Source organism: Melozone crissalis, unplaced genomic scaffold (genome assembly GCF_028551555.1).
Source record: "Melozone crissalis strain CALT ecotype California unplaced genomic scaffold, PUWL_Pcris_2 ptg000042l_1, whole genome shotgun sequence".
Taxonomy (NCBI): Eukaryota; Metazoa; Chordata; class Aves; order Passeriformes; family Passerellidae; genus Melozone; species Melozone crissalis.
The window spans coordinates 43,063,443-43,087,656 of NW_026535820.1; the positions used below are offsets into that span (position 1 = coordinate 43,063,443).

Consider the following 24,214-nt stretch of genomic DNA (forward strand, 5'->3'; position numbering starts at 1 on the left):
TCATTTGCTTTCCTAGTGTATGTGGCTTTTGCTCTCCTTATTAAAGTGTTTTTATTGCATCTCTTGAGTTTTTTTACTTTTCACTTTTTTCACTCCTCCATCCCACTGTGGGGAAGTGAGCGAGCGGCTGCGTGGGGTTTAGCTGCTGGTTGGGGTCAAGCCACGACAGAGGAACAGCCCTCACAAATGTTTTCATCCTGAAGCCACGTAGGAGTTGATATTGACAGGTTGTTGCCAACTTAGAACCCTTAAGAAGAGTAAAAGGAAATAGTAATAATAATAAAAAATTAACATCCCCATTTACAAGAGTGCTCATCATCATGCAGAGCTAAAAATGGGCCATGGGTTTGAAACTTAATCAAATGCTTTCACTATAAACCCTTTTTATTTCAAGTACATTCATGTCTACAGCTTTTACTTAATGTGTCTGCTATTTGCGATACTCTCACACATTAACCCCTTTCTCTTCTCTTTCTGATGCTAATGAAACATAAATATGTGGGGATTTTTTTCATGTCACAGCATGATAGGAGTATTTGAGCCATACGTGTGCTACAGAAAGCTACAGCAATGGATACTCAAATTGATCAAATTTATCATTCCTGTCACAGTTTGGTTTTGTAATTATCAACCACCCAGCTGACCAAATGTCATTTAGTAATTACAGGTCAGTTATTTGACACTTGAAGTTACTTCTCATGTAAGGTATATGCAGTACACCAGAAATACTGTAACAGTGCAGCCTCTCTTGGCTGAAATGCATTTTTTAAGTAGTTCAACAGCTCTTTGGAAAACTAACATTAAAATAGAAATAAATGTTGAGGTAGAATGAAAAATGGCATTCCTCATTCTAAAGAACAAAAACCTTGAACACAGTGGGACAAGAAGTAATCATATATCTATTTGCATGCCTTGTCCTCCCTGTCTTACTGTGAAGAGTGAGACTCCCTGGGGGTGTTGATGGCTCTGCATGGAAGTTACACCTAACTTTCTCTCATTGTAAAATCATATCCTTGAATAACAAGATGCTAAGAGTGGAAAGCCTTGCTGCAGAAACTATTTCAACAATGCAAACTAAGACAATTTACAAAAGACAAATCAAAGGATCATTTCCAAAAATGCTTTGAGAGTAAAGTATAAAAAACCCCAAACAAGCAGCATTTTGTCTTTGAATATTTTACAGTAAATAACCCATCAATAAAATCTTCCAACCTTTACTGCAAAACTATATACCAACTGTTGATTGACTTCTTAGAAAACAAACCACAGATCAGTAAGAACTCAAAGGTAAGTCTTGTAAAATCAACAATGAGAAAATAAAAATTAAAAAAAAAATTATTCAAAGACTGTTTCTGGGTATGCCAGTGGGTGCTGCTTTACTTCAGTTAAGTAATTTCTACCAGTAAAAACTCCACAGAAAGTGTATTGAAAATGGATTACTTTATGTTTGCCTGCAGAGATGAACACAGCTGCCCAGGGGAATGTGGGCATAGACCCAAACTGTACTGCAGTAATCCGAACACAGGTAAGCAAAAGCATGAAGATCTCAGTGTTTATTTTAGTAATCAGGTACAGGCAAGCACCTTTTAATATAAAAAATCATCACTACAATAGGAAATTCCTTGTGAAGCCATTGAGGGAAGTATTTCTCAAATTTTGAGATTTTACCCATAGAGTTATTTTAATATATGAAAATTATGGTACTTATCAGAGTACTAACAAAATGTTTATGACCAAATAGGGAAGTAAAATTTCTCCAAAGGTATACAGATGTTGTCTGCACTAAAATGCACTCTCAACAAATGCTGTAGAGTCTCTCTGCAATTACTACGGTGCTTTACAGTATCACCTGTGAGATACTTCTTTCACTTAAATTAAATACTATGCCTATATCTTCTTGTATGCAGAAAGTAAAGGAGTTCTCATAATGTCTTTAACAGAAAACTGACAGGATCACTAGCGTACAAGTCACATTCCAGCCTTTAACTGAAGACATTTTAGAAGTAAAAGGAGAAGAGCAAGGCTATGTATGGGAAAGTGAATCCAGAACTATAATTCTTATTCAAACACATAGGGGGAAAAAAAGAACATGAAGTCATCTGGGTAAGAAAAGACCTTTAAGATCATCGAGTCCAACCATTAACCCAGCACTGCCAAGTCCACCACCAAACTATATCCTTTAAGTGCCACATCTACACGACCAGCCCTTTCACCTGCTGCCCTTCTCTAGACATGCTTTGGCACTTTGATGTCGTTCTGGTAGTGAGAGGCCCAGAATTGGACTGGTACTCAAAGTGCAGCCTCACCAGTGCTGTGTGCAGGGGGACAATCACTGCCCTGCTGGACAAGCCAGGATGCCACTGACCTTCTTGGCCTCCTGGGCACAGCTGGCTCATGTTCAGCTGGCTGTTGACCAGCACCAGGTGGAGATCCTTTCCTGCTGGGCAGCATTCCAGCTTTTCCAGTAACTCTCTTCCCCAAGCCTGCAGCATGGTAAGATAATCTGTTTTCTCTGATACCCTTATGGAAACAGAGGGGAATCTTGCAGAACACTGTAGAATTCAAATCAAGATACCCTCTGAGGATGATGTGAGCACTTCCAATCACTCTTCTGGATCTTACAAATAGTATGAAGAATTCTGTCAGTCAGCATGTCTAAAAGCAACTTTTTCTCCATCACCCCATACTAAATGCAAGTATTCCCTGGGAGAAAACCATGCTAGAAACAGGTATGTGAGTATCCTTGATCATCAGGAATCTATGTTGCAACGGGCAGCATCAAAGTCACTACGACACTGCAACTGTGTGTATTATAAAGAAGATGAATGAGGGGCTAATGGAGTTTATGTCCACTGCCTGACACGTGAACAAGCAGGGCACTGTGTTGGAAGGGTGCTGGGCACAATCTAAAGAACTCACAGAATAAGATGTAGAAATACCTTTAGTTTAATGACAAAATGACTGTGAATGATGGGCTTCAATGAGTTGCGAAAAGAGATGCTTTCAATGTGCAGTCACTCAGTTTTTACAACTCCATGTTATAGTGTCTGGACTGATACTTTTCTTCTGAAGGGAGTTTATGGAAATGCTCTCCAAGATAATGAGGACACTGTCCAATTCAGCAGTATTAATTAAGGATGCAAGGGAAGGCTTCAGGCAGGACAGTTCAGCAGTTGCTGTTCTTTTATTTGGCATCTTTGAATTATTTTCCTGAGACGAGAATCTCAAGTGTTGTGACTTTGCTGGCAAAAATTAATTTCCTAACTTGAGGAAGGGAATCACTGGTGCCAAAACCCCCGAGTGAACTGTTACACCTCTGCAGCTGATGGCAGGCTGCCATTTTCCATGAGGGCAAAATGGTGTCGGCGTGTGAAACTGCACAATTCAATCCTTTTATATGGTGACCTCATGCAAAGGAGGAAAATGTCATTATAGGAAGAAAAGAATGCTGTGGAAGAATGAACCCTGTGTTTAATAGAATGTGCTCTTTTAAAGAAATTTTCTCTGCAGAGTATTTTAAAATGCTTCTCCTTTCCTATATCCCCTGTCTGTTCCTTCTTGGCATCCAGGAGCAGCTACTCTGGCCCTGCTCACAATCTCACCATTGTTGGTGTAAGAGCCTCTCCTGAGGAGAAAAATGCCATCTGAAAGGGTCTTCTTGTGCTCTTCTGCCTGATAGGCTTTTCATTTGCTTTCAAATATCTGATCAAAACTTCTTCCCTCCTTCCCTTTTGCCTTTAAGTTACATTCTTCACTGTTACCAGTGAAAGAATAATTTATAGAAGAATTTACTGAAGTATTCTGAGACTCTCAATTTTGGAATTATTATGCCTAACTGAAATGGGCTGCCTGGCAATTTTTATTATCTTTATATTATGACTTCTGCCTCCCTATGTCCCCTTCTACTTATGTGAGACCTTCAGAGATGATTGGTCACTACTCAAAGGAAGATGAAGAATCTAGCTATCAAACAATAGCAAAAACAATCCAATTTCTTCAACTCCATTCTAATATCTGCTGCATCACACAAGCACCCAGCACATGAAATAAAAATGAAGGCACAGAATGAGAAGCACTACTGAGAACATGTATAGCACCTGTCTTGCAGTCAGCAAGACTCAAGGAGACTCAGGAGTAGCATTTGTGAAAAACTTTCAGATTAGAGCAGCAGTTACAACTGCACTTTGAAATAAAGACTTGCACTGAATGGTTTTGAGCAGCATAGAAGTGGCAGCACCTGCAAGAAGTAACACCACCATCTTTATCAATGGCCAGTGTTTATTGCATTTGCCTATTGCTGTTCTGCTGTGATCAGGGCTGACAAGGGAAAAATAGAAATACAAAACCTAATTCACTCCAGAAGCTGGTTTTATTCTGTGAGGAAGAAAATGACTTCTGATAACCTTAGCATTCAGCCAGGGATATCTTCACATAAACAGTTACCAACTTTGTTTGAAGTACTTAAGGATAGAGAAAGGGATTTGCAGACCTCATTGCTATGTAAGTCTGGGTGGGACATTTATGTTGATGCAGCAATAAAAGCACATTTCCAGTGACATCACAAAATTCATAAGCACATCTGTGATCAATGTGCTCTAGAAATAACACCTAATATAAAGAACATGGTCAGGAAGGAAAAAATAGCTCCAGTTTCCCTAGCTGTGCATCCAACATTTTTGACTGAGCATCTTTTTTTCATATGTTTTCTGGAGAGCATTTCTACTTCCTTTTCTTGAGGGGAGGGTTCAGAAGAAGCAAGGGGTAGTGTTCCACACTTCAGCCACAGAAATTGGAATATTTTAGAAGATAAAAACATAATGGCAAAACCATAAAAGATACTAGGAATCTCAGAAATGCATATAGTCACAGCTGCTATTTTCTATTTCTGTCTAAATTTTACATGACACTCTTCCCCAAAAGGAATATAAGATAGGCCTTTGTCCTACCAAGTACATGAAGAGAAATTTTATACATATCCCACTAATTTATGAGGGTAGGACAAGTCTGCCACTATACAAAAACAAGACTGAAGCAATAGTCAGGTTTAGAGGAAAGATCATTAATCATCTTTTTGGATAGATGATACAGTATAAATCATGTTTAAAAGAATAATAAAAAAGAAGTATTTCAGAACAGCTATTTCCAGAAACTCTGGATGAAATAGCCATTAATTGCAGTGTGAGAATTCGATGCTCAGAAGTGACAAAGGTAAGAGAAATTTTTTTCAGGTAACTCCAGAGTTAAACTTTAACAACTGCATTACATTTCAAATTCAATACAACCAGGTAAACGAGCTAAGTTGTTGTATAATATTATTCTTTCTGTTCATGCATGATCAAGTGTACATTAAAGATTAACACTTAAAAAATTATTTTGTGAATTCATTTGCCTTTTCCTCAGTGGCTGTCAGGCACACAAAATAGCAGCAGCTATTCTTTACTTACACATATTTATGTTTGTTCTTTCTCTAGGATTTGAAAGACCACCAAGAGAGTTTCTTATCTTTACCCCAAGTCCTTTGCTATATTAAAGCTAGGTATTTCATCAAAGAGTATTTTTCTCTGCTTCAAAAGAAATTTTTGGAATTTTTTTTGCTCTGTAATCTCAGTAAGAGATTGTAAGGAAAATATACGGTATCCTGGTACTTTTTTCCTTGTGTCAGGGCTGGCAAGATTCCCTGCAACTATGTGCAGTAGGACTGGAATGCTGCTAGAAGGAATTCAGTATTAAATGTGATCATTCTCACACAGAGGAGGACTGGCCATGACGCACAACTACAACACAAATACTTTGCAGAAAAGAGAATTTTGGTATCAGTGTGCATTATTTCGGTGTATTATTTATAATTCAACTCATAATTCAGATACATCCTTAACAGTTATCACAGGAGTTGTCCTGGGCAGGTTTGACAGGACTGCTCAAGTTCCTCTGGCTAGGTATACACCTATGAAGAATCTGAGATATCTGTTGTGATATCTCCTTATCAACAGGATTTGGAACTCTCACAAAAAAGGCTCCTTGAGAAACTGACTCAGTGGAAGGTTGAGCAGCCCCTAGGCACACGACTGAGCCATTTGGGTAGACCCTGATCCCAACAAGCAAACACAGAAACTGTTTCAAGTGCTCTGCGAGGCATGACCTAAACACAACAGGGCTTGCCATTAAACAACAGAGGTGGGTCCATAGACAGATACAGAGAGAGATAAAATAGTTTGATAATGTTGGGTGCTTTAGACTGAAAAGCTCCACAAAGCATTAGGAAACTATTACAATACATTCCATCATTTCATCATCTTACAAAAATCCAAACTACCAGAAGTTTGAAAGCTTATTCTTAGATGAGCTGTTTTAAGAAAGCTACTTTGGTTTGTTTACATAGCAGTTTGCATTATTACATAGTGATGGGTATATAAAAGTCCTGAATAATAACAAATGAAATGGGGAAATCCTTGTTTTTTCTGTTATCCTTTCTCACAGAAGAAGCTCTGAATGCTGCCTAGTGCTCTAGTGTTGTATTTACCCACCTTCACCCTCCCAGCTCATGAGCCTGAAGCTTACGAGGGCTGATGTCCAAAGGCTGCTGGGCAGGTGAGATCAACAATGATCAGACCCCTTTTTTCCTAAATGGTCAGCAACAGAAATGAAACCTTCTGCCTCCCTCAAATGGGACAGCTACTTGAGGGGTCTCAATCTATGGCTAACAGGAGCCAGCAGAGATTGTGCAAAGAATAAAGTGCTCTAAAAATTGTGCAATGAGTAAAGTGCTCTAATAGTTTCACTTCCTTTCTCAGAAATTTATCAGTTCTTTTACTGAAGAACTTATTTTTGAATAAGGATGAGAGTCAAGTACAGAGAGAGCATGCAGTTAAAATTTTCAGTGATACCTGTACCAGAGTTCTCTTCTCCAGTGCACAAACATTCTTCACTTTACATTCACGCAAATATTTTTATTACTATATCTAAGATGTTTGAGGTGATGTTTGCAACCAGTGCAGTTCTGCCAACACCAGCAGACTACATGCTTACCCACTAAGGAACTTCCTGAGCCTGAAAAAGCCTGCAAGGGAAGGTTCTATAGTGGATGTTCTCTGTGGATGGATCCACAGAGTGGGTTTGCTGAGGGTGAGGAAGATGAAGCACTGGCAAGTCAGCATCACTGCACAGTTCTGACAAACAGGCAGTAGCAGATCTTGATCTCAGTTTCCCTTTACATGCCAGGCTAAAAGGTGCCAGTAGAGGCACAGATTTATGTGCACACCACATGTCCCTGATTAGCAGTGTCTCTGAGAGGGCCAGGGGAAGCAGCTGGGGCTGGTAACGGCTTCACTCATTCAATTTTAATTGACTGCTGTGTGTTTGTCAGATCCCTCAGAGCTTCTGTTTAACTTGTGCCAAAAGCTGTGCTGGTCCCATTAACCACAGGGAACAAACAAGAAAGAAGTACCTGTCAGCTACAGGTACAGAACAAGCTGTATACTGATGTCTGAATCACATTTTGGATACAATCTGCACTGAATTCCAAGATCACAGACAAATGAGCACCATTCAAGCTGCAAATATAGCCAAATTAAACCTATTCACACAATTATGCATTAAAGGATGCTTTGATTTAGAAATTTCTTGCTTAATTTTCATATTCTGTGTTTGTATTTAGTGTCTAGATGGCTCTCAGAGAACCCTAAGGAAATGCCCATATGTTTCAGAGAGATCGACTACACCACTAGCTGATTACTGAACAACTATGATACAGTGTTTAAATGGTATGCAATCAATCAAACTATTCCAAAGAAAATAAAACAGTGAGTTACAACAGTATTTTATGTATGTTTTTCATTTTGTAACAGTAACAAATTACTTAAGTGAAAGCTTTAGTACAAAAAGAAAGCCAGGCATATATCCATGATGTCTCTTTTAAGCTTTTTAAAGCACATATAAATAATTGTTGATGATAAATAGCAGACAGCAATACTGCTGGGAAAAGGATTTATAAATCTTACCTCTGCTTTTATTTTATTGTCTCCGAAACAGAGGTGTTGTAAGTAGGCTGCAGCATTTGACTGTACTGAGGGAAATTGATGCTGTAACATCTGTATAACTTCTGGAAGCTCTGGATCCCGCCATCCAAACTCTCTGTGCAAAAGCAAATACAAAAAGAAATCAAAAAATCTGCTATTAGTGGATAAATGTGCCAACAGTTAGGTCAACAAAGAAGACAGAAATGTCTAAATAAAATCTTTTTTGTCCCCACTTTGTCAAAGCAAACATTAAAATCAAATTTGAAGCTATTTGTCATTTTAAGCTGTACTCCTCCGGAAAAAGAATTAAACAAAGTATCACTTTGTTTATCAGAAGTTCTGGAAGAAGTAACTGTGGAATTAGTTCTCTAACTGATTAAGTTTTCTAAATAAAAAGGCTACATGAAATCTTAATATACTAAAAGAAAGAAAATGTATGCTCATATCACCACAAATGGTTTGCTATGAAATGCTAATCTGCAAAAAAGTCCTTTTTACTTATTGCTGTCTCTATTCAATACCAATTGCTATCTTATACAGAAAGCAATGACCAATTTTGTCTTCTGTTTGGGTTTGTTTTTCAGATGCAGTCAATGTAAAACTCTTACACATTTCTGGCCCTACTTGAGCACTCAAGTCTTTGCACTTTAATCATACAAAACATGAAACACCATTAGCATCACGTAAAAGAACTGAATTCAAGTATGCAGAACAAGCCCCAGTCTGTATTATGAAGCTTCCAGACCTGAACTTAAAATCTATCACTTCAAGTGAATTTTTCCACTCTAGGTTTACAGGTAAAATCATTCATGGAAATAGCTTTGGACTTCATGTCCCTAAAACCAGAGATACACACAGCCTCTCTACATGATATATTTAGTTATCATATGCCTTTTCCCCAAGAGCTTATTTTTTGTGACAAAGAAATATTTTGACCATTTTCCATCTAGTGATATATTTTTAAGCTAAAAAAGGAAAATTAGGGAAACGCAGAAAAAGAGGTTACTTACAAAAAAGTTCTCTGTTGCAGTTACTGTGATCATCTGGGACCTCATTGCCAAAAAATCCCTGGCAGACCTGTTGCAGACTTCAGCTATAATATTTGGCTAAATATAATACTGATTACAGTATCCTTTCTAAATTATGAAGATTTTTCTGCACTGAGGCCAAGTTTACGTCACAAGGGGAATTCACAGCATCTCTCCAATCTGTCCCAAGCACACTTTAAATACAACAATTCCCCAAAACCTTTCAGGGAAGGAAGACTTGTCTTACAATAATAATGAATTGCTACAGAAAGAGGGATTGTTTATTCTTTTCTCATATGTGATGTTTGCCAGATTGAGTGTTGTCACTACAGTTGTGTCTTTATGGAGATTCAGAATACGAATATGAGATGTAAAACACCACTCAGAATTTAATTGGTTATTTCTCCTCTGCCAAAACGTAAGTTAACTCATAAATATTAGAATTAGTATTAAATATTTAATACAAAGAAACCATAAAGATGTAGTAATAAATCACATATGGACTATTCCAATGAATTTTTAGATGATATAGACTGTTGGAAATCTTTGCAAGAGACATTTGCATAGGTTCAGAAAGATTTTAACATTTAATTGATATTTTGAAAAGTTAGAGAACATTGTAAAAAGTATCAGGGAAGGCTACAAACTTCAGTAGCCAAAGATTGCGAACATCATTGTTTCCAGTTAACCATAACTCTGTCAACAGGTGAAAAGAAAGAGATTCACTGGGCACACTTTTTTTTATGTTTGAATTGCTAGAGATCATAGAAACTTGACAGGGCATCTTCCTCTTACATCTGCTTTCTTTCAATTAACAATATTAACACTTCCTAACAGGTTCTTCAAACCTATTGAACCTGCATTCTATACACACATCTCTAAACAAACCAAAGACATCTTCCAGATTTTTTTGTTTAAACAAAAATAAGAAATGAGAGCAAAATCCAATAAACTAACCGAAGACAAATTAATTATCCTATCTCCATTTCTTATTTATTCTCATTTTCAATCCTAGATGCTAAATGCAGGTGTGGGTAATTTGGAGATCACACAAAATACCAGAAGAAAACAGCCTGAATGACAATACTACAGTACATGTTGAAGTGTTGGAACTTCTACCAACAAATTCTCTTGAAAAGGAAATTTCCCCCTTCTCAACATGTGTACTACTTAATCCAACCAAGAAACAAACCAACCAAAACCAAACCAAACAAAAGGCCATTATGTGCAGTGGTAAATTATGGGCTCTAACCATCTGCTCAGGTTTTTCTTCCTCATGTCCTGGAATCCAGAACAGAACAGGCAATGAGGGGGCAAAAGGAAAAACGTCCCTTCATCAAAGGAAGAGTTAATTGCTCTGAGGTACCTGAAGCCTCTACATGGTATTTAGTATGAAAACAAGCTCTCCCTTCTTTTACACTCTGATCTCCCAAAGCAGTCAGCATATGAGTGAATTATGGCTACTTGTTGCAAATGGATGTGGGCACACTGGATGTAAGCAGCAAATCAATTCAGAAAATAAGCCCTTAGCACTGAATACTGAGTTTGTTAAGTAACCAGTTTTTCGAGAGATAATGAACAAAGCAGGAAAAGAAGTTTAAAAATTTAGCCCTAGTATGGACTGTCATTTTAAGCAGATGGTCTCTAAGATGATTTTATTTTTAGTAGTTTCTAAATGAAATACAGTAGCTACATAAAACAAACAAAAACTTCTGTCAACAGTTAGGGCTGCCTGGATAATTGTGATAATTTTAGCCACCTTCAGGGCAAGAAAGAGTAGTTTCTAAGAGTTTAAATTTTTCATTTGTTTTATATAAGCATTTTATAGGTGGAAAAAAGTGAGACTGAGAAAGAGGATTTTTTTTTTAAGAACAGCAAGCTTGCAGCTCTATTAACATTTATTTAAAAAATTAAATATAGGTTAATTTTTTAAAATTTAGCCTTATTATTAAAAGTTAGAAAGGCTACTTAATGAAGTCATCTGACAGATGCCTGGAGAAGGAAGGAGGACTGGTATTCCTTAAAGACAAAGGCACAAAATGTATGTGGAACAATTTGCATGGATGTGGGGGAAAATCAAGGCCATGCCTCCAAGCATACCTACTTAAATGACAAAAAAAAATGTATTAAAATAGAGAGCCAAACTAAAAGTAACAACTAGTAGGAAAGACCTGGAATTCAGTGAGTGATCTTTTACTCCCTACCAACGAAAAGCAGCTGGGTCAGTATTTGACAGAGATGAGATGAAAGGAAAGTAGAAGGTTAATGAAAATCCAATCTACCTTGATTTCTGTGAAACATCTGATACTGTGCCACATGCAAATTGACAAAACTTGCATTTAGTAAAATTATAAAGTAGAATTAAGCGGAATTTGAAATCACAGTGAACATCCTAAACAAACACTATCTAAGCCTGTGCCCTTATTAAAACATCACCATGCTTACAAAATCTGAGCGAGGCAATCCACACAGATGGTGAAACAAGCTGAAAGGCTGGAGTAAATCTGAGGAGGTGTGTGGCATTTTGAGAATGTTAACAAAGTATCTGTGTGGTTGATCCAAAAATTAACAGTAAGGTAGTAGCTGCACACGCAAGATCTTTTCCTAATCTACCATTTGCCTATGATTTCCCTGGAGTAAGAGCACTAATCCATTTAGGTCAGCCAAAGGCTTCTGCTGGCAGTGTGAGTTTGTCCACAAGAGAATCCCAGCTGTACAAGAACTTCACAGTTTGTCTGGAAATCAGCATTTGCCATGGACTCCAAATATTTTGGCAGGTTGTAAAAGTGCATTTTTTCTAGGAAGCATCTTCATCTGAGGAGACTGACTGGAACACACCAAGGTGTTCCAAACTTCTTTTTTTGATGAAAATTGTGGTCTAGGATTGTAGGATTGATCTGATTGTGAATCCTGCAGAAGGTTTTAGCTTGAAGTGGTGACCAAGGCAGATGTTCCAGGGATTGCACCAGACTGCTGCTCCTGTAAGTAGAAGAGGAACCAAGGGGGAGCTCAAAGCTCTCTGTAAACTGGCAATATATATGCCTAGAGTTATTCCAAAAGGCTATGCCATATTATGAAAAACTGAAGAGAATCAAGGAGGAGTTCTACACAAGACACAACTCTGACATAGAAGCAGTAGCACTGAGAAATCCAGGCTGACTTGGGTACTGCAAGTAATGCACTGAAAACAGGTCCTGCTCCTGCTATCATATCACATACACATGCCAGGAAGTAAGAGAGATGCAAACTTAAAAAGAGATTGTTTGCAATACAGCTGGGTGCATTGGCTCTGTGGGTTCACTGAGAAGTGCTGCTGAACACAGACGATGTACTGCATCTGAATATTTGCTTTAATTATGCCAGAATTTTCTCCTTCCGCTACTGAAAATGCTGATGGTACACAGAAAAGCAAAACCAAAAATCCTGTTACATATATATATCTGCACTGATTTTAAAAAGGCTACTAAGTGAGTTTTAAAACCACAGGTCTCCAGCTGGTAACTAAGGATGCTGATTGCTTCTACAAAGCATTGCAAGAGCAGGTGTGATGGCTCTGTCTACTCCCCAGCCATTGGTCACAGTGAATCTCACGAGAGCTTGGTTCTTATTCCTGATTTACATTATTAGAGCAGAACATTCACATCTGATCAGGCAGTTGGCACAGGCAAGCACTGACACCCAGAGCTATTCCTGTCTCTGCAGCATTCCCCAAAGGCAGTGCTGTGAAGACGCCCGCTATAAAGAACCATATGCTTGACAAAGACTGAACTACCACCAAGCATTTATCAAACAAAGGGAATGCACAATTTTTTATTACAAGATTGTTTAAACCAAACTTGCCTGTGTGCTCCTGGTTGTCTTAAGATGCATGTGAAACAGTCAAACTGGAGAAGGAAAGTTTTTCATATATGAAGTGGTGCTCAAAAGCAAAGGCAATTCAATTTGAGCTAAGAATATTTCCTGAATTTTTATCTCATATACATTGTGGCATTGTTAATGCCAGTCTAAAAGATTTTCTGTTGAATTTATCCTACAGACATAGACCCTTCTGTTTGCTTCCTCCCTCAATTCAATAAATAAAGTCTGAAAATCTCTTTTCTCTCATTTCAGAAAGGAGAGCTGTGAAAATGGTTTTCTGGTAGTACTAAAAGAAAATAAACTACATGTAGCTCAGGAACAAACAAGAAGAACTAATCAAAAGCCAAGAGAAGATCAAAGAACTAGCTTCTGTGTTTAAAGGGAGAAATTAACTTCTATTAAAATATTTGGAAGGCAATATACCAATACTACAAGAATCTCTCTCTAAGGACTTGGTACATTGAAAAAAAAAAAAGATAGGAAGTTACACCCAAATAGAAAAAGAAATCAAGAATACTTAAACATAATCCACAGAAAATGTATGTAATATAAAGAGGAAGGAGCCATCTAACAGCTCCATTTCCTTATTTTCTTTCTGTGGTTCTCTGATAGTTGGTCAAACACAAGAGAACACTTATTACACTTAATTTATTGTGAGTTAAATTTGAAGTGCTTCCTTGAAGTACTTTCTCTTTTTCAAACACACTTCTCCTTATATATACACACATACACAGAGATTGCCAGCCTGCTCTGAATGATCTCCTACAGTTTGAGAGGAGGCAGAACCACTATACTTTGAAAATGGAACATATGAATACTGGGTAACTTCAGCACTCAATTTTAGGAAACAAAACTGATATGTCAATCTCTCTTCCTCTCACCTTGGAAAACCCTCAAAACCCTTCAGCATACTCACTTCCCCAGTCAAACTTGGTCAAAGGAGTGAACCCTAACAAGCAACTGATCATCATCCTCAGACCCATGGTGACACAAACAACACCACAAGATGTAGTAATGGCCTGTTTGGGCCTAATGCAAACCCCTTAGGAGAGAAATGAACCCTTATCAGCAGACAGCTCCCTATGCTTCTCTTTTTGTCCTTTCAAATTAGATAAGCCAAAATTTACTGAAAAAGTAAGGAACAAAATAATCTGACATAATTTAGTCTAAATTTGGAAGCACCAGAAGGACGACAGAGAAAAGGCACTGAAGATGTATTTTCTATGAATAAAAACATTAAGTTCATATGAAACAAAGAAATATGTTATTGTTTGTTCCAACCTGAAAACTCTAGCCTATGTGGGGCTGGTCAGAGCTAATCCACCATCACACAGACGGAATGTGAACATCTCACCAAACCTGTGATTCCAGAATCTTGCAAATCTTCACCCTTTCTTTCTTCCTCTAAAAGAGCTCTTTACACTTTCTGAAAAGCTGCTCTTGCTAGAGCTTTTCAAATTCAACATGACTGTATGTAAAACATGAAAAAGTTTTTGGCACTCCTGCCAAAAATTTGGATGCTGTTCTTGGGTTATGACATTTTCCTTTGTTTATGCTTTCATGTGGCCTAAACTAAAACTGCCATGCAGTAGTGCTTACACAGATTCAGCACTATGTGGTTTTTTCAATACATTTGTGTCTGCTAATGAGGTGCAGAGAAGGATGTGATGTACCAGATGCACAGGATTCTTGTCAAGCTGCAATGGAGATGCTCAGCATGTCCCAGGTTCTTAACACAACCCTAAACCTGTGGTCTCAGGGTTAATCCAGTACTTCAAAAACTTACATTTTGAATACAGCAAAGGGCTAAAACTAGCTTGTACAATGGCAAATATACCCTCCTGCAGTTCTGCCTTTGTATCCTCGACATTTTCTCTGATAAGGCATCACTCTTCTGCTATTTAGATTTTAGAATTAAAAAAACCCTAAGATGTGAGCATGTGAAGACGCAAGATGAGAACTATTTCAACATAACAAAAATGGCCTGGAGCTGAACCATCTTTAGATTTTGTGAACATTTCATTAGGCAGAAAAGATTTTAAAGATGATTTAGTTGAGTAAAGATTATCAAATGACACTGGACCATGTGTTACTACTTACAGCTCCAGGTTACTGCCTTCAATACAATGTAGTTATATTCAGAGTATAAGTATCACCTACTCAAGGTTACCCTCATTTCATTTACAAATGTCATTTTTACGAACATTCATGAAATATTTTTACCACTCTGTATTGGTACTGATCTATATATTAATTCTCTCACACCTTGTGAGGGAGCTTGCATTTCTTATGAGAAAAGTTGCCTGTACTGTGAGGTAACCATACCCTCAGCACCTGGTACAATGTTATCTCTCCTCTAGACTGTGTTTGGAGCAGGGACTTCAGTGCTTTAGACTATCTCTTACTTTCCCATTTGTATTACTTGGTTTGTTTAGTTTGTTTTAGTTACAAAGTGGTATTTGTCTTTTGGGGCTGTTGAGCTGAAACTCTTGAAAAACTTGTTTTATCTGTTCCTCTGCAGGTATTTGCATATACAGGGACTCCCTCTGCAAAAGCAAGAAAGAGGCAAATTAGCTAGGCTATCAAGATGTCTTTAAGCTGCCTAATTTATCTTCTTTTTTCCTGTGATGAATAACATTTTTCTGACCTCCAACTACCACAGGGCCTCACAGTAGCTTAATACATTGCAGCTGTGAAAATGTGCCAAGTGAACCCTTCCCTGGGAGACCAGCTTACACTTGGCCTCCCTCCATCTACAGGAGTTCACACGTCACAGGGCAGATTCCAGGAGATTGTGAAATGTTATTCACCGGCAGCACTGCTGTTACAGATGCAGATATGTTTTCCTCATAGATCAGAAAGGTGGGAACATAGGCAGGAGATCAGAACAGTACACAGACCTAGGGGATTCCAGCCTTGACTCTATCATTGACTTACACTGTCAGACAGAATTATTTACTTTAATGCCTTTCTCTGAGGTTTGAGAGGTTTTCCACCAACACAGACCCATAAATCAAAGCTGTCTCCTTTTCCAGAACTACTGTTACAACTAAGAGGCTCCTAAACCGTTCTGTATTTCAACAACAGGGGAAAAAAAAGGCTTTTGAAACTCTGCTCCTATACCGCCATATAGAAATGTATCCTTTCTAAAGAACAAATATTACTCCACAAACCCCTGATTTCCCTAGGAAAATGGGAGAAGCATTTTAGAAAGGAAGATATTTATTTTATTTCCCTACATGTATGATAACACCTAAACATTACAGCTGTAAAAAAAGAAAGTGAAAAAAGCAGCAGGAGCATTCAAACATTAGCCTAACAGCACCAATGTTAATGACTGAAACCACATTCATCTGCAGGAGGGGAAGCTGGCACACACAATGTTCCCTGAAAAGCTCAAAGCATCCACACTATATTTTTTAATAACCAGAAACATGAAAAGTTCCCAAAAGGTTTTGAGGCATTGCACCTCTCTCCAGTCAAAGCTTTTCAATGTTGTGCAATTAAGCAGCATGAGTTTCACAATGAGGGATGTGACAACACATGGTTTGTCTCTCCCTGCTGCTCTCTTTGCCTGATCAAGCTTCTGGCTCCAGATCCCAAGTTCGATGGCAGTGACAGGAAAACTGCTTCTACCCTTTTCCAGCAGGGCTGACAAAGTCAAACTTTTTAAGGTTTAGGCAAACCAAGAAACAATGAAACTGGATGTTTCTCTCATGTTCTCAAATGTAAAGCTTGGACCTACCACTGCCTGGGTAACCTGGAACTGCCAAAGGAAAGCAGTGACCACCAACACTAGAAACTGGGTGTTTTCTATGTGTGCAAATAGCAGAAAATGGGAAATTCCAACAGAGCATACAGTTTAGCACAAGCTGCAGAAATACTTTTTACAGTTGGGGTGGGGTACCAGGGAAAGGCATTAATCTAAACAAACAGAAAGTCTTAATCCTAAACATCTCGTGTTATCTCAGTCCTTAAATGATTCCTCCACTGAGTGCACTATTGCCTTGATTTCTTGCTGCACAGCAGAAATCCAAACCATTCTCATCCCCACACATACATACCAGGCATCATTCTTATCTATGCAACATTTTCCAGCACTCCCTGTTTTCCTGAGCACAGCAAACTCTTCGTAATAGGCATTCATTTGATGCTTAATAATGAATATTAAACAGCAAAACTTAACAGTGACTCAAGATATTGATAAAAACAATACAAATTGATAAGTCCAGAATTTGTCCTGAAACCCCAACTCTGGAAAGCCAAGAAAAAAGCTTACATAAATTTCTAATACTGAATTTTAAAAAAGAGAAACAACAACCAGTATTCATTTTCTTTTCTTACAACTAGACTCCTATTCAGTCTTTTGGAAAACTAAGGAATTAATTCTGTTCACTAAAGTTGCAAGCTGTACAGTACTATAAATGCCCTTGAAATTGCTTTTCTTGTCAAGGGGAAATACACACTAATGGTTTTCCTGTGCTGCCTTTATTTCAATTTTCATTAAGCATGGAAAAACTGATCTCTTGCACGCTAGCTTGATGTACCTCACTGTACAACCACTAAAACAATGCAATAATGCAAGACATACTTGACACTCATGAGACAGAAAGTTCATGGAGTCAGTACGAGGGGAGTTAAGTTGTTAAAAAATTGCTCCAATAAAAGCTGTTGGATTGAAGAAAATGTATCTAACAGCAGTGAGTAGTGATACTCAAATACTATTGCTATTTCCCATCACACGCTTTTCATCTTCTTCAAAGCCTTGTAGAAATTCTAGGGGACTCTCCTAATGCAGTACATAGATATCATCATCTTCATGCCAAGCATGGGTAAAGAGAGACAGTGCTTACATGACTCTGATAGAGAGGAAAAAAATTGGCAAAAGCTAAAAGACTGCTATTAAATCCTCAGCCCCGGAACCCAGAGAGACTGATGCACCATTAGCTGACTGCAAAAGGTTTTCAAGTATATCAAAAATGCAGAGAATCTGGACAGCACTTCAGGGGAGTGCAGGGCAAGAGGAGACCTTCTGGGCTACCAAACCAACCTCTGACTGTGACCCTCCTGCTCTTCGGCATGGATGCTCCCACATCCATTCCTTAAGCTAAAGATGGCTTCTTGTAGCCATCAATTGGCTTGAATTTAAATCAATCTCAGATTCTGTTGATATAAACTAACAACAGTTTCATTTAATAAATAATAACAATAATAAAGATCTGTCACACATTCTTTCAGAAAAAGTGCCTTTTTGTTATTGGTATTGCTGCTTCTAACTGGGTACTTCAATTTCATCCTATTCTATGCAAAGCACCAACAAACACAATACATGTCCCACTTTTCTGAATATTAGGAAAACAAGGCTGTACTTCAGCACTTAAAGGGGGAAGTAAACAGAGAAAGGATGATTTCTAGCTGGCTATCTAGCATGGTAATGTCTGTGATCTCTATTTGGGCCACAGTATAACCCAGAGAGCCTTCACGATGACTCAAAAGACAGTACAAGAATGATGAGTTTGTCAGTGGTTAAAGTACTACCAAGTTCTTGTCAACACCAGAGAAATCCACAACCCTGAAGTGATGTATCAGCAACAAAAGCAGACCAAGAACAGTGAATCTCGGCTGAAATAGGAAGTATCTTACTAAAATTAATGCAAAAACTGAATCAGAGAAAAAAATAAATTTACATGGATGATAGTCAGATATGATATCCAGATATGAATATGATATTTAGTGCAGAAGTAGGCTGCATCTTTTAAAAGAACATAAAATAAACATTTCACATGTATATTTGATAGTTTTACCTCAGTAAAATCCAGCTCACAGAAAAACACCCTTTGAATGAGGAAAACTAGCTCCTCCCTTAATTGCCATCCTGCCAGGCTACAATGGGGAGATAACTCTTCTACTCTTGAGTAAAAGAATGAGGCTGCAGAATGTGCTGCACAGCATTTCTACAGAAACGTTTCCAGCTGAACTGTGAAACGCTGCATGTATCTAATAAATCCACTGGAGACAATAATCATGGCACTGACTCAGGGCAATTGCCCTTATTAACAAATGACAGATATACTGCCAAGGAGCTGTCATTTGGAAATCACAATCAATATCTTAAAGAGGCCTTTGAAACTTGAATATATTAAAGGAAAATGTGTGCCTCAATCTATCAAAAATCTTTCCTCAGCCAGTGGAAGTACAGCTATTGACACAAAAAGAATGAGTTACTAGTATTTTGCTCAGTTGCTATTTCTATGGTACTTATTTCCATGCAACACGTTCTGGGTGGATTTTTCATCTGATATACTAAATTCCAGTGCCCACTACTTTCACTGATCCAACAATTTAGTTGGTGAGTGACACTCTGCAATATGTTTTGCCAACAGCAAGAAGTACAGACTGTGAATCGTACCTCTCCCTTTTCACCTCAGAACTGATTCCTTTCAGACTTTGCTAATCTTTCTCTCCGTATTTCCTTATTGGAACTGAAAGAACATCATCACTCCCTCAAACTTTGAAACTCTTCTCTCTGTGCTCAACTGATAGCATCAACTACAGCTATAAAATCCTTCCAAGCAGAAAAAATTACGGTTTTTTGCGCATTCCGATTTTACATTTTTGGTCATATTAGGAAAAATAGGTATGATTTGGAAATTCATATTGCAAATTCTTGTTGCAAATTCCAAAGCCAATTTCAAACATGACAAAGTTCACAGATTTTCAGCGGTGTTGTTTGCACGAGGGAGACTGGAAGTGGGAAAAGTCTGAGATTATTTAGGTTTGTGTCAATACCTGCTGTTCATAAGTTTTGTTCTAATGGCAAATACAAATTCACCTAGGAGCTACTATTCTTGCTATAACTTGATAAAAATGAAACTGATATCCAATTTCATTAAAACTCACTGTGGAAAAGCCATGGAACTGTTCTGCAACAGAGGATATTATATCTGGTATTATTTATTTATTAGGGGAGAAATCACTATATAGGTATCAAAATTATTTTTCTCTGTTTCATAAAAATATGTCCCTCTTCTATGTTTTTTCATTTCAGCATCAAGAAAGATGATCATACAGTAAAGCCCTGTATGCAACACTGCACATGAAGTTCAGAGCACACCAGACTTGTGTTTGAGATTGCACTTTTTAACCACTACTTTAATTTAAACTGGAGTCTCTTTCCCTCCGAAGTCAATGGAAGGCATTATTATGCTCAGGGGTGGCTTAGAAAAATTTCTATATATGAATTTATATGCACAAATCAAGCTACTGTATTAGATGTTCTTAGAAACTGATACTAATATACATCAGGAGAATGTTCTGCAGCCTTCCTTTCACACTTGTGAACACCTGAGACATACAGCTGTAAAGAGCATTTTTGGAACATATAAAATTACATATTTGTTTGCAAACACCTCAAGGCTTTCAGTCTCTTAGATGGGGGTCAAGTAATTCTGTGTTCTTTGGTTTTCAGGACTGTACCATGACTATGCACTACAATACTCTAAGAGATATTTAGTGGATGTATCTGAGCATAAAAGTAATTTGTTCTTTTCTTCCTAAAGCCATGCTAAGGACTAATGCCAGCTGGCTGACAAATACAAAAATTAAAGTTAGATATACACAGAAAATAAAGTCTCTGTCTTAATTTGCTACACAATGAGATCCAAAGCAATTTAACTTTTGTGGAGAGTACAAGACACTGATGCTGTAACTGCTTTAGTATGAATTACAGATATAACTGTCAAACTGGCAACCACATGGAATACTTGCATAATATATATTTTAAGTAGAAATAAAGTTTGTTAATTAGCTACTTGTGTCCATTGCAAGTTCAGACTAGGAAAACTAAGAAAAATTCCAGCAAAACAATAATTAAAGAGAGATTCAGAGTACACTCCCCATTGGCTTTGCAATATATTCATTTCTCAAGCTTTAGTATAACTGATTATATCTTTTTTTTTTAATTTTTACGAGTAAATAGCAAAACTAATTAGCTGCACACTATTAAGTTAATGCACATTTATCTACAACAATTCGATTCTGACTGTGAAATAATCTTTCTAGCCCATAATTACACTCCAGCTTAATTAGCATAATTTCTGCAGCACATTCTTTAATAAAGAAGCTGACATAAGGGTTGTTCTGAAACACCAAGGATATTCTAGACAAGTAGAAAAAGGGAGACAGGCAGAACTGCATTAAACACCTATTATGTTACCAAGATAGTACATATAAAACAAGAGTATGAATTCAATACTCTCTGTACCAGCACAAGCATTTCAAGATGCTTTTGCTAAAGATAAGCAAAATACTTGAAGGGTTTGAGACGTCTCTTGTCCACTTCACTACAAGTGGCTCCACATCCTTCACAGCTCCTTCCTCCCCCATCACTGCATCTCACCCCCCTCACCAAGGGCAGCCTGCAGATTATTCATTCTCCCACTTCGTGCATTAGCTTCCTTCAGAAAGAAAACACACACTGTCTTGCATTTCTTACACTAACTTAAGCACAGACAGTCAATTTCCACTGAAGAGAGTCACTGTAGGTGAAAACACAAATCAGTCTCCAGGCTCATTTAGCCTTTGGTTTGCTAGTGAGGATTTAGCAACTGGGACTCCTATGGACACCTATTTCTAGTCCTACCACACTAAACTAGTTTCCTATGGCCAATGCAGACAATGCATATGTGGACAATGGCACCTGAGTACTGCTGTGCTTGATATTAACTCTGAGTTTGGAGGAGAGGCCCTGCCTCCCTCAGCAACCCTCTGATTCAACTTGTTCTTCTCCTGACAAAGCCCACGATGAGCTGGCTGTCAGAGTGTATCTGATTTATATATCTGGGCTACAAAATGTAATCTCAACCATAACACAGTCACAAAATCTCTAATGACAGCAAAGAACTATAATTTAAAAAAACTGCAAAGATACATTTTTGTCTTCACCTATCTTTTTCTAAGTAAAGGTCATTTAAAATGAATTGTTATCTGAAGTGCTCCTGGATTCTGTGAAAAATTTTGACTAAATCTATGCTGTTGGTGAGGATGTCCTTGTACTCCTCCACAGCTGAGAGTGCTGAATTTCACCTGAGAAGAATTTCCATCTATTGTGCGAAATGATGAAAGACTCTAAGATTATCAAAATCAGCAAGGTGATTTAAAGCCAAAGTTCTATTTTCATGTAATCTCATAAAGGATTTTAATTTAATCAGGTTTCCAAATGCCTAAGACTCTCCTGAAAAAGCATAGACTTCAGCTTTTAAATCACAGAGGCACTTTTAATAACTTCACTTGCTCTAATTAACTTTTTATTTTGAGGTTAGTACTATTAGGCAAGACCAGGACCAAAATGATCTCTGCATACTAATCAGTCATGGACTGCTTCTGCTGCAACATAACATAGGAGGAGATGTCCTAGAAATTCAACAAAATTCAGAGCAACTGATAAAACAAGTCTTGGAGAAAAAAAAAATTGGGAATTCCTATTTCAACAAACTGCTTTCTTCAAAATACGTTCAACTAGGCAAGTTCTGCCTGATTAGAAATTAAGATAAGGAAATACGTCCTAAATTAGGTCCTAACAGAATTTTTGTTCAGACATATAAATGATGCATCAGCTACTGTCTCGACACTATACAAACACAGCCCGTTCACCAGGTTCCAGAAGCGCAGGGGGAACTGAAGATGCCCCATGAAGCTGCTCCGCTGCCCCGTCCCAGAAGTGATGCAACCCCATACTGAGGGAGCCCCTGCTTGGGCAAAGCAGGGAGGGAGGGAGGGACTGAGACCATGGCTAACCAGTACTACACCTGCAAAATCTGCTTGACCCTCAAGCCCAGGGCTGCTCAGGAGGATGCTCCTGAGACAGGCAGCTTGGGTCTAACCCAGCACCAGCCAGGTTTGCTTACAGCTGCAGCTGTGCAGCTCCCAGCAGTCTGCATTGCAAAGCCAACAACAGCTGAGCCTTCTGTTCTCTTCCCTTTGAACTGGAGTTCCACACAGCAGAAATTAAAAGCTGGCTTGTCAGAAGACAAGTATTACCTTTTTTTGAAGGTAAACTTTCCTTGTGATAATTAAGATTAGAACACTGGAACAATAAAAATAGTAATATTTTTCAAAAGACTGAATTACCTTTGGAAATAAAATTTTATTTTAGCCAGCTGTTTAAAATCAGGTTATCTATAAAGATAGCATGGTAGCCAAGTTTATTAAAAGATGCTAACGGTTTTGGCTGCCAAATTACAAGGGCCTGGCTGTGAGTCTTTGTTTGTCAACTGCACATCCAAAATGAATGCACCTAAAATTACTAGCCAATTTTGAAGACCTTGATCTGCTAGGTTTGTCTCGTTCTTTCTCTTTGACAGTTATTTACCTCTGCCAAATTTTCCTTGCAGACATCAGAGCACTGAGAAAAGAAGAAAGCAAATCAGCTTTGCCTTCAGTCCCACAGCTTTGAGTTAGGAGATAAAGAGTTATGGCTTGAAGACATGAGATAAAAGCAAAGCAATATAGTCACAGCCACAAACTCCATGAATTAAACTAAGAAAAAACCCCTGTGGGTCAGACAGAGATCATGCAGAGTAAGCACAGCAAGAGACAAGGAAATGGGAGGCATAAATATATTGTTATTTTTTCCATGTCATTTCATATCTCTATACATCTGGTTTGCTACCTATTAAAAATAGCCCTTCTGAATGGCCCTTCTGAAAGATTTTTGAGACCTTGCTATAAAAATCACTGACTCCAGGGCAAAATGTTATTATTATCCGTGCTGCCACAGAAGTGCAGAGTAGTCACTGAGACCGAAATGGTTTTAAAGAGGGTGAAGATCTAAGACAAAAAAAACCATCAGGAGGCAAATTATTGACTACCATTTGTTAAGCAAGCACTGTGCAAAAGAAAATGAGAGAAGCTTAGTAAAATGCAATTTGTTTCACATGCCTAAAGAAATTCTGTTTCTCAATTACGTTGTTAGGTACTTTGCCCTAAACTCAAAGTTCCTTGGAATATAATCCTAACATCCCAGTTCTGAGAACTGAGGCTGACTGGAGAATACAGGCACTACATGTATCTGAAGAGAGGCTTAAGAAAAAATTCCTCACCTTATTAAAATTAATCCCAGTGTATGCAGCTGCAAAATGGTAAATTACAAATACTCAGTGAGGACAGCCCTTAATAAAATAACACCTTAGGTCAGCACTTTACCTGACACCACATTGCTGACAAAATACATGAATGACTCTCCCAGTTGAACAATTGAAACTGGGTGGTTTCATGACTGCTTTAGCAAGTTAGACTAGCTCTTGATTTTTCCCA

At 38.0% G+C, this 24,214-nt stretch overlaps 1 protein-coding gene across 5 annotated transcripts in view; it reads right to left on the minus strand.

Annotated features, from left to right (window-relative positions):
* CTNND2 (catenin delta 2) overlaps positions 1 to 24,214 on the minus strand; it is a 639,750-nt gene that overhangs the window by 156,076 nt on the left and 459,460 nt on the right. For all 5 annotated transcript variants that reach the window (XM_054284533.1, XM_054284531.1, XM_054284535.1 and 2 more), the window contains one exon: positions 7,998 to 8,130. In XM_054284533.1, the coding sequence (XP_054140508.1) occupies positions 7,998 to 8,130 (133 nt within the window). The remainder of the gene's footprint in view (positions 1 to 7,997; positions 8,131 to 24,214) is intronic.